The sequence below is a fragment of the Oncorhynchus gorbuscha genome, unplaced genomic scaffold (assembly GCF_021184085.1).
Source record: "Oncorhynchus gorbuscha isolate QuinsamMale2020 ecotype Even-year unplaced genomic scaffold, OgorEven_v1.0 Un_scaffold_6759, whole genome shotgun sequence".
Lineage (NCBI taxonomy): Eukaryota > Metazoa > Chordata > Actinopteri > Salmoniformes > Salmonidae > Oncorhynchus > Oncorhynchus gorbuscha.
In genome coordinates this window covers 1-14,870 of record NW_025750283.1, presented here as the reverse complement: position 1 = coordinate 14,870, position 14,870 = coordinate 1, and the positions used below count along the sequence as shown (strand labels likewise).

The 14,870-nt window shown below is 43.2% G+C and overlaps 1 protein-coding gene across 1 annotated transcript; it reads left to right on the top strand.

Annotated features, from left to right (window-relative positions):
* Window positions 1-714: 714 nt before the first annotated feature.
* LOC124029543 (pleckstrin homology domain-containing family A member 7-like) lies at window positions 715-12,719 on the top strand (the record flags this gene model as incomplete). The annotated part of the gene is made up of 6 exons (XM_046341219.1): window positions 715-858; window positions 1,010-1,107; window positions 3,646-3,879; window positions 7,681-7,893; window positions 9,954-10,087; window positions 12,532-12,719. Coding segments are annotated over exons 1-6 (922 nt in total), but the record flags the coding sequence as incomplete, so codon positions are not given.
* Between the last annotated feature and the right edge of the window lie 2,151 nt (window positions 12,720-14,870).

Below are 14,870 nucleotides of genomic sequence, written 5' to 3'. Positions count from 1 at the left end.
TTTTGTTGTTGTTGAAGGCTTTAAACTTACTCTTGAAAGTTGTGATGGTAGAATGCACCAGGTGGGTAGTGAGTGCATCATCAGTGCATCATCAGTTCCTCTTGTCATGTCAGTCACTACAAACCTTAGAGATATTTACAACTGATCAGAAATGTCCAGATCAACTAGCCCATGGTATGTTTTTAGCCCATAGATATTGTTGTAAATTTTGTCACCAAATATCACATGAATAGACATTAGACATGGTAAAATGTGTAGACATCCAGGAAATAAACTTTAAACCTACAACATATTCTCTCCACCAAGAAGAGGGGTGTGAACATTTTGTCACGAACAATACTAGTGCCCATAGAAATAGATGTGGGGTGTGTGCCACGCACATGGGGCCCGCGGGATGTTCCTCAATGCTGGAAACGGGGCCTGAGTGAAAGGTTTGGGAACCCCTGGTGTAGGCTATATTACATGGATTATTAGACTCATTACTTAGAACGTAGATGTTCCAAAGGTCAGGATCAGTGGCTTGTAGGTTATGTGTGGAAGCCCAGAGATGCTAAATGTGTTTATGTTCATTAATGGTCAATTACGGTGAGACCGGCAGTTATTTGAATGACAGTTACCAGCTGACAAAATGTCTTGACCACCACAGCCCTAATTAAGAGCAACATGTATTGTATTGAGTATTAGGTTGACTCAAACCTCACTGATCTAGTGTGACGTCTGCAGTGTGATTGTTGCGGTAACCTCTGTTGCGGTCGTTTCAGGTGGAGCTGCGGTCGTACCTCAGTGAACCAGAGCTGCCGGGGATGGGCCGGAGCAGCGTAGAGTCTGAGGGGGGCTACCAGACCCTCCCAAACAAAGGTATCATCAGCTAGCCTGGAATCCAGACCTGGTTGAGGCTTGCATTCCACTCCTTGCCACTTTGTGTATTTTCAGGGCAGCGGTGCTGTATCAGGGTGGGTTTCCTCCCAAGCATACTGTGACAGTGTTTCCTGTTTCCTGTCCATCCCAGGTCTGTCAAGCTCATCGTCGCAGCTGAACCAATCCAACCAATCCAATATCTCCTCCTACGTGACCCTAAGGAGAGGAGTGGCTGGCTCAGCAGGGAGGGTGAGTCACCACACAAAGCCTGCGTTCCAAAAGTAGTGCACTATGTAGGGAATAGGCTCTGGTCTAAAGTACTGCACTATGTAGGGAATAGGCTCTGGTCAAAAGTAGTGCACTATGTAGGGAATAGGCTCTGGTCAAAAGTAGTGCACCACACAGGGGATGGAACGTGATATGAGTTACATCCCAAATGGCAACATATTCTCTATATTGGACTAGTAACTGGAAGGTTGCAAGTTCAAATCCCCGAGCTGACACGGTACAAATCTGTCGTTCTGTCCCTGAACAGGCAGTTAACCCACTGTTCCTAGGCCGTCATTGAAAATAAGAATTTGTTCTTAACTGACTTAGTTTTAAATAAATGTTTTTAAAAAAAATAATAATAATAATATATATATATATAGTGCACAACTTTTGACACAACTCTTTGTGGTCCAAATGTACATTCTTTAAAGCATGTTTCAAACTCATTCCACAGAGGGCCGAGTGTCTGCAGTTTTTCACTCCACCCTTGTACTTGATTGATGAATTAAGGTCGCTAATTAGTAAGGAACTCCCCTCACCTGGTTCTCTAGGTCTTAATTGAAAGGAAAAAGTTGAATGAGTTTGACACCCCTGCTTTAATGTTTCCTTGTAACCATATGTATCCTGTGTAAATGCAAGCTTTTCTTTGGTGCTGAAATCTGTAGTTTTTGATAAATGTTTATTAATGGGGAAGGAGGAGCCCGTTATTGCACGGCTATGGATTCCAAATCCAACTGACATCTCTAACAATCAGGACAAGCACAAGTACACAGTAAGCATTTAAGAAGGGATATTTATAAAAGTAGTGAGTGGTATTGCACACTAGAAAGTCGTAACTTCCTACTCCATTGGAAAACAGTGGATTACAGGGCACAGTTAGACAGACGTCACATTAAATGCTTATTTGATCAAAAACTACAGATTTCAGCACCAAAAAAAAGCTCACATTTACACAGGACAAACATACTTTTGGTCATGTAGTGTATGTGGACACCTGTTCGTCGAACATCTCATTCAAAAATCATGGGCATTAATATGAAGTTGGTCCCCCCTTTGCTGCTATAACAGCCTCCACTCTTCTGGGAGGCTTTCCACTAGATGTTGGAACATTGCTGCGGGCAGTTTCTTCCATTCAGCCACAAGAGCATTAGTGAAGTCGGGCACTAATGTTGGGCGATTAGGCCTGGCTCGCTGTGTGTTCCAATCAAATGTATTCATAAAGGCCTTTTTACATCAGCAGATGTCACAAAGTGCTATACAGAAACCCAGCCTAAATCCCCAAACAGAAAGCAATGCCAATGTAGAAGGTGTCTGATGGGGTTGAGGTCTGGGCTCTGTGCAGGCAGTCAAGTTCTTCCACACCGATCTCGACAAACCATTTATGTATGGACCTTGCTTTGTGCACGTGGACTTGCTCGGCCATGGAAACTCATTTGATGAAGCTCCCGACGAACCGTTCTTATGCTGACGTTGCTTCCAGAGGCAGTTTTGTTTTTGGTATTTTATTAGGATCTCCATTAGCTGTTGGAAACTTTCCTCTAGGCTCAAATTAAAGATATGACAGACGGGAGTGGCTATAGAGTCAGCTACCATCCTCAGTAGCTTTCTATCTAAGTTGTCAATGCCAGGAGGTTTGTCATTATTGATTGATAATAATCATTTTTCCACCACACTAACTTTACAAAATTCTAACTTGCAATGCTTTTCATTCATTATTAGTTTTTTTTATGCATGAATAAGATTGCTCACTGTTCATTGTTGGCATTTCCTGCTTAAGTTTGTCTACTTTGCCAATGAAGTAATCATTAAAATAACTGGAACTCTGTAGTGAGTGTTGCATCCAAGGACAGACAATTTCTACATGCTTCAGCACTCGGCGGTCCCACCACTTTGCAACTGAGCCGTTGTTGCTCATAGACGTTCCCACTTCACAATAACAGCACTTACAGTTGACCGGGGCAGCTCTGGCAGGGCAGAAATTTGACGAACTGACTTGTTGGAAAGGTGCCGTCCTGTGACGGTGCCACATTGAAAGTCACTGAGCTCTTCTGTAAGGCCATTCTACTGCCCATGTTTGTCTATGGAGATTGCATGGCTGTGTGATCGACTTTATACACCTGTCAGCAGGCGTGGCAAAAATAGCAGAATCCTCTAATTTGAAGTGGCGTCCACAGACTTTTCTATATTTAGTGTAAGTACAAGGACATTTTTACAAGTATCTATTGACAGCGACTCAATATAGTTAAAGGTGCAGTCCGCCCACACTCGTCGCTAGTCAACTTCATTGTACTTGTACATTGTGGAGTTGAGAAACTCTGCTATCTTGTCCTAAGACTAAATACTGAATTTGTGTTGAAGATGCGTCTGTTTTTTTTCCTTTGTTTTACTGTCTTCCTTTACCTCTCCTTTCCTTTCTCCCTCTTCATATCACATTTCTATGGCACTACCCATCTCATATCTCTTTCACTATGTTTCTCTCTCTCACTCACTATCTCCCTCTCTCACAATTTGTCCCAGGAGAGACCTAAGAGTGCCTTGGAGCAGCTGTACTCTTCTGACCAGCAGCCCCAGTCTCTGGCCCAGGCCCCCCGGAGCCGCATGAGTGCTGAGGAGCAGCTGGAGCGTATGAAGAGACACCAGAGGGACCTGGTCCGCGAGCGCAAGAGGAACCTCAGCCAGGGAGAACGTCACACCACCACCCATCGTTCCTCATCCACTACCAGGCCTCTCTCCTCCACTGACCTGGGCTCAGCACGTTCCCCCTCCCTAACCACGCAGCAGAAGCAGGGACCACTGCCACTGTCACGCCCCTGCCGAACCCCTCACATAGGAGCCACCGCCACAAGCACTAACATGCTAAACGGCTTATTTTAACACCATTCTCCCACTCTCTCCCCATGTGTAACCAATGGCAGTAACATTAGTAAAATTAGCATCATGCTAAGGGTCGGTGGGGCTGGTGCTAAGCCGGAGCCAGCTAGGCTGGGCTGCAGAGCAGTCAGACTGTGCGTGGTGGAGGCCGCTTTGGGGACTAGGGGAGGATATCTGTCAGAGATGGACTGTAAGACAGCGCTGTTCCCCATATCAAGGTGTAGGGGTTGAGTTTACCCCAACATTTGTGCCCCTGTATGTTACCTCACTGACACACTGAATGTATATCAAGGAGAAGAGGTGGGCATCTCTGCCTTCCCTCCCTCTCTGTCACAAGAGAAGAAAAGGCCATTCTATGTACATTTACATTTCTGTACATATACATTTTTATTAATTTACTGAAGGATATTTTCAGTAGCCTATACATTTGTAAAGTTATATTTTATAGAGATTTGATGAAATGGGGATGGGGAAATGTGTACCATGTTTGAACAAATCAACGAGGAAGTGGTACAAATCAAAAACGTCCCTGCTCCCTCATTCAACGCCCCTGCTCCCTCAGTCATTACCAAACGCCCCTGCTCCCTCAGTCATTACGAAACGTCCCTGCTCCCTCAGTCATTACCAAACGTCCCTGCTCCCTCAGTCATTACCAAACGTCCCCTGCTCCCTCAGTCATTACCAAACATACCTGCTCCCTCAGTCATTACCAAACGTCCCTGCTCCCTCAGTCATTACCAAACGTCCCTGCTCCCTCAGTCATTACCAAACATCCCTGCTCCTCAGTCATACCAAACGTCCCTGCTCCCTCAGTCATTACGAAACGTCCCTGCTCCCTCAGTCATTACCAAACGTCCCTGCTCCCTCAGTCATTACCAAACGTCCCTGCTCCCTCAGTCATTACCAAACATACCTGCTCCCTCAGTCATTACCAAACGTCCCTGCTCTCTCAGTCATTACCAAACGTCCCTGCTCCCTCAGTCATTACCAAACGTCCCTGCTCCCTCAGTCATTACCAAACGTCCCTGCTCCCTCAGTCATTACCAAACATACCTGCTCCCTCAGTCATTACCAAACGTCCTGCTCCCTCAATCATTACCAAACATCCCTGCTCCCTCAATCATTACCAAACATACCTGCTCCTCAATCATTACCAAACATACCTGCTCCCTCAATCATTACCAAACATACCTGCTCCCTCAATCATTACCAAACGTCCCTGCTCCCTCAATCATTACCAAACGTCCCTGCTCCCTCAATCATTACCAAATGTCCCTGCTCCCTCAATCATTACCAAACATACCTGCTCCCTCAATCATTACCAAATATACCTGCTCCCTCAATCTTTACCAAATATACCTGCTCCCTCAATCTTTACCAAATATACCTGCTCCCTCAATCTTTACCAAACATACCTGCTCCCTCAATCATTACCAAACATACCTGCTCCCTCAATCATTACCAAACATATACCTGCTCCCTCAATCATTACCAAACATATACCTGCTCCCTCAATCTTTAGCATTACACGAATGAATCTAATGAAAGTGCCTTTTTTTGCTGAGGAATCATTTTCTTCTCACAAAATTGCCCATCAACCTCACTTTTTCCACCCTGGTTGTCTTATGGCGTGCTATGGCTACCACAGAATCAGATTAATTGAGCCTATGATCGTCAAAAGACGAGAGACATCACATTACAAAGTCTAATATATTATCTAACACACAATCTTGACCAGATTGCTATGAGCTCATCAATAATAGCTTCAAACTCCTAATTGCATTACTGATCAGCCTTTGTGTTCCCAGCTCCTACTTACAGTTGGCAATACTTACTTCATCAGCTTTTGCTGGTTACGGAGTTTTATTTTGTAGTTCTTCACCATAATAGCCAGAGTTTACACTACTACTTATTTTAGATTCTCTTTTAGGTCATTTGAATCTGCTCATCTTATACCACACCATGCCATATTAAACAGTCTCTTATTCACACCATTTAGTTGGTGCTACATCAACATTAGCACAGCCTCTTTAAGACCACAACAAAGACGTTTCTACTTGGCTGTGGTTGACCGCTACAACGGTCCACTTTCAAGGTCATAGTGAGCGAGTACTCCAGTCTGAGTACCTTTAATTGGCCTATTTTATCTTATTCACTGCAGATGAAAGGACAGGAAAGGGATAAGCAAAATGGCTGCCGAAAGCCTACCATCAAGGCAGGTGTAAATTCCACCATATTTCTTTCACCCATCCCAATTTGTTTTAAATCAGCAAGGATGTGAAAATAGCACAAAGGAAGGGAAATAATGGACAGCTCATTGTTAAGTGAATCTGTAAAACGAAAAATCACAACTCCTACACTCCTGTTATATTCTAATGTAGAGATCTGCACTCGAGAATAAAGTAACGTTGCTTCTAAAAAATCTCTTCTGGCTGTGTTTTTCCATTTGGCAGGGGGTTTGATGAGTATGTATGCATGCATTTTCCCTGTGATTTTTCTCCGACCACCGAGCACAATGACGCATGTGATGCACTTTCTCCTCACAGCATGGGAATACATTCTGATGAGGCCTACACACACTGCAGTGGGAATTATGCACGCATGGGTTTCAGAGCTTGGGCACAAACAAATACACTCATACAGTACACACACTGTCATACAAACAGTTATTTACTCAAAACACAAATGTGTTTATGGGTTTGGAAAAGCAAAGGAGAGTGTGTGGGTTTGTGGTCACAGGTTAATCAATATTGTTTGGTGGTTGTTTCTGATGATGTAATTCATCTAATTTCCTCATGAAACCAGGAAAACAAAAAAATACAATGATAGTTTTTATTTTCAGGAAATACATTTTTTCTTTTGGATATACACTACCGTTCAAAAGAAGAAGGTCTTTGTTTCTGGCCATTTTGAGCCTGTAATCGAACCCACAAATGCTTATGCTCCAGATACTCAGCAAGTCCAAATAAGATCAGTTTTATTGCTTCTTTAATCAGCACAACTGTTTTTCAGCTGTGCTAACATAATTGCAAAAGGGTTTTCTAATGATCAGTTAGCCTTTTAAAATGCTAAACTTGGATTAGCTAACACAACGTGCCATTGGAACGCAGGAGTGATGGTTGCTGATAATGGGCCTCTGTACGCCTATGTAGATATTTCATTACAAATCAGCTTTTTCCATCTACAATAGTCATTTACAACATTAACAATGTCTACTCAGTATTTCTGATCAATTTGATGTCATTTTAAATGGACAAAAAATTAGCTTTTTTTCTTTCAAAAACGAGGACATTTCTAAGGGACCCCAAACTTTTGAAAGGTAGTATATATGTCAACAGTCCTTCCTCCAAAGGACCATTCTAAGGATTAAAGTTTGTGAAAATCATTCAAATAATGGTATTCATGGTATTTTTTTGCCCTGGTTTAGTGGTCAGATACAATGGGCCTTTAAAATGTTCCTTCCTAGGGCCCCGAAATGTTATTTTTCTGGCCATGCACTGCGGAAGTCATAGTAAAACTCCTTGTATGTTTTTTATTTTTTATTTTATCTCACTCGAGTTGTGTGTTATGCAGGGGGTCCCTGATGAATTTGCTATCACAAAAGGGGTCCCAGGCCCCAAACCGTTTCAGAACTCCCCCTCTAGTGGTCAGATAAAGTAACTGTTGTTTGTCCCCCCCTAGTGGAGGCGAGAGCAGCAGGACTTTGATTTGCAGCAGGAGCAGAAAGCTCAGGTGGTGGAGCGACTGGGTGCCGAGGGCCAGAGCGACGAGGGGCGCAGAGAGCTGAAGGAAAGGGAGAGGATCCAATCAGATGAGTGGCTCACGGTGATGGCCACGCCCATGAGGGGGACTGACATGGAGCCCCTCGACTACGACCTGAACCTCAGTCGTGAGGTACGTTCATGAATGGCTAATCAATTTTCTCCTATCAACCCTCTTATTGATGAATATTATGCCTGTACACATAAGTGGTTAAAAAGGGGAAGTTTAGTATTTTACCTCACCTTAAAAGTAGTCTATGGGCCTGGAGAAACTGTAATCCATCCTTCTTTAAACAGCCACTACAAACTGTATAATACCGAACATCCCCTTTACGACTATGCAGTTGTGGATGGTTTTGATTTAGAGGCTAGCCTGAGGCTCATACTACTTACCATTCACCACATACACAATTAAGATACAAAATGCAAAGTGAACTAATGCTTTCAACTACAGTCACATAACCTTGTTTTTGTAGAACCTTATAGCTATGCTGAACCGCAAACTTATCTGACCCCAACAGTATGACCATTTACAGTGCCTACTGAAAGTATTCACACCCCTAGACTTTTTCCACATTTTGTTGTGTTACAGCCTGCATTTTTAAAATGATCAAATGTAGATGTTGTCACTGGCCTACATTCAATACCACATAATGTCAAAGTGGAATTGTGTGGAAAAAGTGGAAATCTTTACAAATTGATTAAAAATTAAAAGCTGAAATGTCTTGAGTTAATAAGTTGCATGGACTCACTCTGTGTGCAATAATAGTCTTTCACATGATTGTTGAATGATTACCTCACACATGATATTATATGTCAAATCCCTTAGTCGAGCAATGATTTTCAAACAGAGATTCAACCACAAAGACAAGGGAGGTTTTCCAATGCCTCGCAAAGGAAGGCAACTATTGGTAGAAGAAGAAAACAACTGACATTGAATATCCCTTTGAGGATGGTGAAGTTATTAATTACACTTTGGATGGTGTGTCAATACACCCAGTCACTACAAAGATAAAGGCGTCCTTCCTAACTCAGTTGCTGGAGAGGAAGGAAACTGCTCAGGGATTTCACCATGAGGCCAATGGTGACTTTAAAACAGTTACATAGTTTAATGGCTGTTATAGGAGAGAGCTGAGGATGGATCAATAACATTGTAGTTACTCAACAATACTAACCTAAATGACAGAATAAAAAGAAAGAAGAAATATGTGGCAAAGAAATTAGCTTTATGTCCTGAATAGAAAGCATTATGTTTGAGGCAAATACAATACAACACATCACTGTGTACCATGCTTCATATTTCCAAGCATGATGGTGGCTGCATCATATTCTGGGTATGTTTGTCATCGGCAAGGACTAAGGAGTTTTTTAGGATAAAAATAAATGGAATAGAGCTAAGCACAGGCAATATCCTAAAGGAAATCCTGGTTCAGTCTGCTTTCCAACAGGTACAGAGAGACTTACCCAGAAATACTCACAGCTGTAATCGCAGCGGAAGGTGATTCTAACATATGTTGACTCATGGGTGTGAATACTTATGTAAATGAGATATTTCTGTATTTAATTTTCTATACATTTGCCAGCATTTCAAAAAATATGTTTTCACTTTGTCATTATGGGTTATTATGTGTACATGGGTGAGGGAAAAGTACATGTAATCCATTTTGAATTCAGGCTGTAATAACAAAATGTGGAATAAGTCAAGGGGTATGAATACTTTCTGAAGGCACTGTAAACGGATGATTTCTGAATGTTGTTCTAAGCCTTAAATTGCAATTCCGCCACTTTTCAACCTCCTATTCATTATCTACAGCACCAAACCAGTGTCTACTGAAAGAAGTACGTTTCTATGATCTGTGGTTAAAAAGAGAAGAAGAAAAGCCCTAAAAAATGCTTCTCTGTGACATCACAGGGCAGGGTATTGTCTTGCTCCCCACTTCACCACCAATCTGTGTTTTTGAAAATCACCTTTCTTAAAATGTTTAAACTTTTGATGATGTCATCGGGTAGAATTCTTTTACTCAAATGTTTTCTTCTAAAAACTTAGAATTGCGCCGTTTTCACTTATGTAGACACTGGTATTGTGCTGGAGATTATGAAAATGAGTTTGAAAAGTGTTGGAATTGCACTTTAATATGGATGTGTTGGTTGACTGGATGTCTATGACTGGATGTCTATGATTGGTGTATGTAGCTGTCCAAGCCCCAGAAGGTGCCTATCTCAGAGCGCTATGTGGAGTCAGACCCCGGGGAGCCGCTGAGCCAGGAGCAGATGGAGGAGCGTCAACGCAGAGCAGAACGCATAAGAAACATCCTGGACAAATCCAAGTACTCTTGACTTAGTTTCATAAAAATATATTTATTTTAGAACTTTTTATTACAAAAAGAAATTCAGTCGTTCAAAAACAAAACTAAGGCAAATTTAGAGTGATCTGGCAGATTCTTGATAAGAAATAGTAGTTTGTTTGTGAGAAATCTGGGTACTTCTTATTGGGAGAAGAAAACATATCACAAACATTGTAATGTCCCTAATCCTGGGTCTCTGGGTCCACAGGATCCACTGTTGGGTTGTGGCTGATTCAATCCCAGTTGTGACTTAAAATGGAGTCCTAGCTTAAAACTTAAGCTAACTACAAAAACTTTAGAACATAACACAAAAAAGTGATCGCAAACATTGTGTACGTCCCAAATGGCACCCTATTCCCTACATAGTGCACTACTTTTGACCAGTGCCTATTCCCTACATAGTGCACTACTTTTGACCAGTGCCTATTCCCTACATAGTACACTACTTTTGACCAGAGCCCATTCCCTACATAGTGCACTACTTTTGACCAGAGCCTATTCCCTACATAGTGCACTACTTTTGACCAGTGCCTATTCCCTACATAGTGCACTACTTTTGACCAGAGCCCATTCCCTACATAGTGCACTACTTTTGACCAGAGCCCATTCCCTACGCAGTGCATGACTTTTGACCAGAGCCTATTCCCTACGCAGTGCATGACTTTTGACCAGAGCCTATTCCCTACGTAGTGCATTACTTTTGACCAGAGCCTATTCCTTACGCAGTGCATGACTTTTGACCAGAGCCTATTCCCTACGCAGTGCATTACTTTTGACCAGAGCCTATTCCCTACGCAGTGCATTACTTTTGACCAGAGCCTATTCCCTACGCAGTGCATTACTTTTGACCAGAGCCTATTCCCTACGCAGTGCATGACTTTTGACCAGAGCCTATTCCCTACGCAGTGCATGACTTTTGACCAGAGCCTATTCCCTACGCAGTGCATGACTTTTGACCAGAGCCTATTCCCTACGCAGTGCATTACTTTTGACCAGAGCCTATTCCCTACGTAGTGCATTACTTTTGACCAGAGCCTATTCCCTACGCAGTGCATGACTTTTGACCAGAGCCTATTCCCTACGCAGTGCATGACTTTTGACCAGAGCCTATTCCCTACGCAGTGCATTACTTTTGACCAGAGCCTATTCCCTACGCAGTGCATTACTTTTGACCAGAGCCTGCCTCGCAGTGCATTACTTTTGACCAGAGCATATTCCCTACGCAGTGCATTACTTTTGACCAGAGCCTATTCCCTACGTAGTGCATTACTTTTGACCAGAGCCTATTCCCTACGCAGTGCATGACTTTTGACCAGAGCCTATTCCCTACGCAGTGCATGACTTTTGACCAGAGCCTATTCCCTACGCAGTGCATTACTTTTGACCAGAGCCTATTCCCTACGTAGTGCATTACTTTTGACCAGAGCCTATTCCCTACGCAGTGCATGACTTTTGACCAGAGCCTATTCCCTACGCAGTGCATGACTTTTGACCAGAGCCTATTCCCTACGCAGTGCATTACTTTTGACCAGAGCCTATTCCCTACGCAGTGCATTACTTTTGACCAGAGCCTATTACCTACGCAGTGCATTACTTTTGACCAGAGCATATTCCCTACGCAGTGCATTACTTTTGACCAGAGCCTATTCCCTACGTAGTGCATTACTTTTGACCAGAGCCTATTCCCTACGCAGTGCATTACTTTTGACCAGAGCCTATTCCCTACGCAGTGCATTACTTTTGACCAGAGCCTATTCCCTACGCAGTGCATTACTTTTGACCAGAGCCTATTCCCTACGCAGTGCATTACTTTTGACCAGAGCCTATTCCCTACGCAGTGCATTACTTTTGACCAGAGCCTATTCCCTACGCAGTGCATTACTTTTGACCAGAGCCTATTCCCTACGCAGTGCATTACTTTTGACCAGAGCCTATTCCCTACGCAGTGCATTACTTTTGACCAGAGCCTATTCCCTACGCAGTGCATTACTTTTGACCAGAGCCTATTCCCTACGCAGTGCATTACTTTTGACCAGAGCCTATTCCCTAGCAGTGCATTACTTTTGACCAGAGCCTATTCCTACGCAGTGCATTACTTTTGACCAGAGCCTATTCCCTAGCAGTGCATTACTTTTGACCAGAGCCTATTCCCTACGCAGTGCATTACTTTTGACCAGAGCCTATTCCCTACGCAGTGCATTACTTTTGACCAGAGCCTATTCCCTACGCAGTGCATTACTTTTGACCAGAGCCTATTCCCTACGCAGTGCATTACTTTTGACCAGAGCCTATTCCCTACGCAGTGCATTACTTTTGACCAGGGACGAATTGGTAGGGGAAAAGGTTCCATTTGGGACGCAGACTGTACTTCCTTTGGGTTTCGGCCTCTCTTTTTCCTCATGTTTGTATTCCCACCTGTGTGTCAGTGTTCAGAACACACATCCGTCGTCTGGTGTGGCTGTCCCACTGGACTTTACTGATCTGGACCTAGCCATGCAGCAGCAGAAGAGGATTATGAATGTGTCTCACGCCTTGGCCTCTGAAGCCTCCATCAAGAGCAAGCAGTTCACAGGTCAGCTCATACACACACACATGGACACGTGTAAAAACACACGTAGACACATACACACTACATATACACTCAGTGGCCAGGCAGACAGGCATCAAGGCATTCAGTTACTGTTCGATGGAACGTTAGAATGGGCAAAACGAGTGACCTAAGCGACTTTGAGGCAAATAACGTCACAGTACAACATTGGTGTGCAGAATGGCATCTTGGAACGCACAACTCATCGATCCTAGTCACGGATGGGCTATTGCAGCAGGCGACCACACCGGCTTCCACTGCTATCAGCTGAAAGCAAGCAGAAACGGCTCAAGTGAGCGCGCGATCACCAACACTGGACAAATGAGGAGTGGTAAAACATTGCAGTGGTGTAATGGTGTGGGGAATGATTTCCTGGCACATGTTAGGTCCCTTGATACCAATTGAGCAATGTTTACATACTCTAGAGGCAAAAGGTTGTCCGACCCAGTACTAGATGGGTGTACGTGGGGCAAAAAAGTATTTAGTCAGCCACCAATTGTGCAGGTTCTCCCACTTAAAAAGATGAGAGGCCTGTACTTTTCATCATAGGTACACTTCAACTATGACAGACAAAATTAGAAAAATAATCCAGAAAATCACGTTGTAGGATTTTTAATGAATTTATTTGCAAATGATAGTGGAAAATAAGTATTTGGTCAACAACAAAAGTTTATCTCAATACTTTGTTATATACCCTTTGTTGGCAATGACAGAGGTCAAACATTTTCTGTAAGTCTTCACAAGGTTTTCACACACTGTTGGTGGTATTTTGGCCCATTCCTTCATGCAGACCTCTTCTAGAGCAGTGATGTTTTGGGGCTGTTTCTGGGCAACACGGACTTTCAACTCCCTCCAAAGATTTTCTATGGGGTTAAGATCTGGAGACTAGCTAGGACACTCCAGGACCTTGATATGCTTCTTACGAAGCCACTCCTTCATTGCCCAGGCTGTGTGTTTGGGATCATTGTCATGCTGAAAGACCCAGCCACGTGGTCCCGGGCAATGAAGGAGATGGCCCCATTCATTCTTTCCTTTACACGGATTAGTCGTCCTGGTCCATTTGCAGAAAAACATCCCCAAATCATGATGTTTCCACCCCCATGCTTCACAGTAGGTATGGTGTTCTTTGGATGCAACTCAGCATTCTTTGTCCTCCAAACACAACGAGTTGAGTTTTTACCAAAAAGTTATATTTTGGTTCATCTGACCATATGACATTCTCCCAATCTTCTTCTGGATCATCCAAATGCTCTCTAGCAAACTTCAGACTGGCCTGGACATGTACTGGCTTAAGCAGGGGGACACGTCTGGCACTGCAGGATTTGAGTCCCTGGTGGCGTAGTGTGTTACTGATGGTAGGCTTTGTTACTTTGGTCCCAGCTCTCTGCAGGTCATTCACTAGGTCCCCCCCCCCCCCCCCCCGTGTGGTTCTGGGATTTTTTGCTCACCGTTCTTGTGATCATTTTGACCCCACGGGGTGAGATCTTGCGTGGAGCCCCAGATCGAGGGAGATTATCAGTGGTCGTGTATGTCTTCCATTTCCTAATAATTGCTCCCACAGTTGATTTCTTCAAACCAAGCTGCTTACCTATTGCAGATTCAGTCTTCCCAGCCTGGTGCAGGTCTACAATTTTGTTTCTGGTGTCCTTTGACAGCTCTTTGGACTTGGCCATAGTGGAGTGTGACTGTTTGAGGTTGTGGACAGGTTTCTTTTATACTGATAACAAGTTCAAACAGGTGCCATTAATACAGGTAATGAGTGGAGGACAGAGGAGCCTCTTAAAGAAGAAGTTACAGGTCTGTGAGAGCCAGAAATCTTGCTTGTTTGTAGGTGACCAAATACTTATTTTCCACCATAATTTGCAAATAAATTCATAAAAAGTCCAACAATGTGATGTTCTGGATTTGTTTTCTCATTTTGTCTGTCATTGAAATGTACCTATGATAAAAATTACAGGCCTCATCTTTTTAAGTGCGAGAACTTGCACACTTGGTGGCTGACTAAATACTTTTTTGCCCCACTGTACCTAATACACTCAGTGTATATACTACACAGTGTACACACACAGTCTATACACACAGACTACTCTATGCATGCTGTACACACACAAACACACCTTTTTCCCACTGAACTGCCTACAGTATATTTGATCCCTCCTTCATAAAACACTCCTTTAA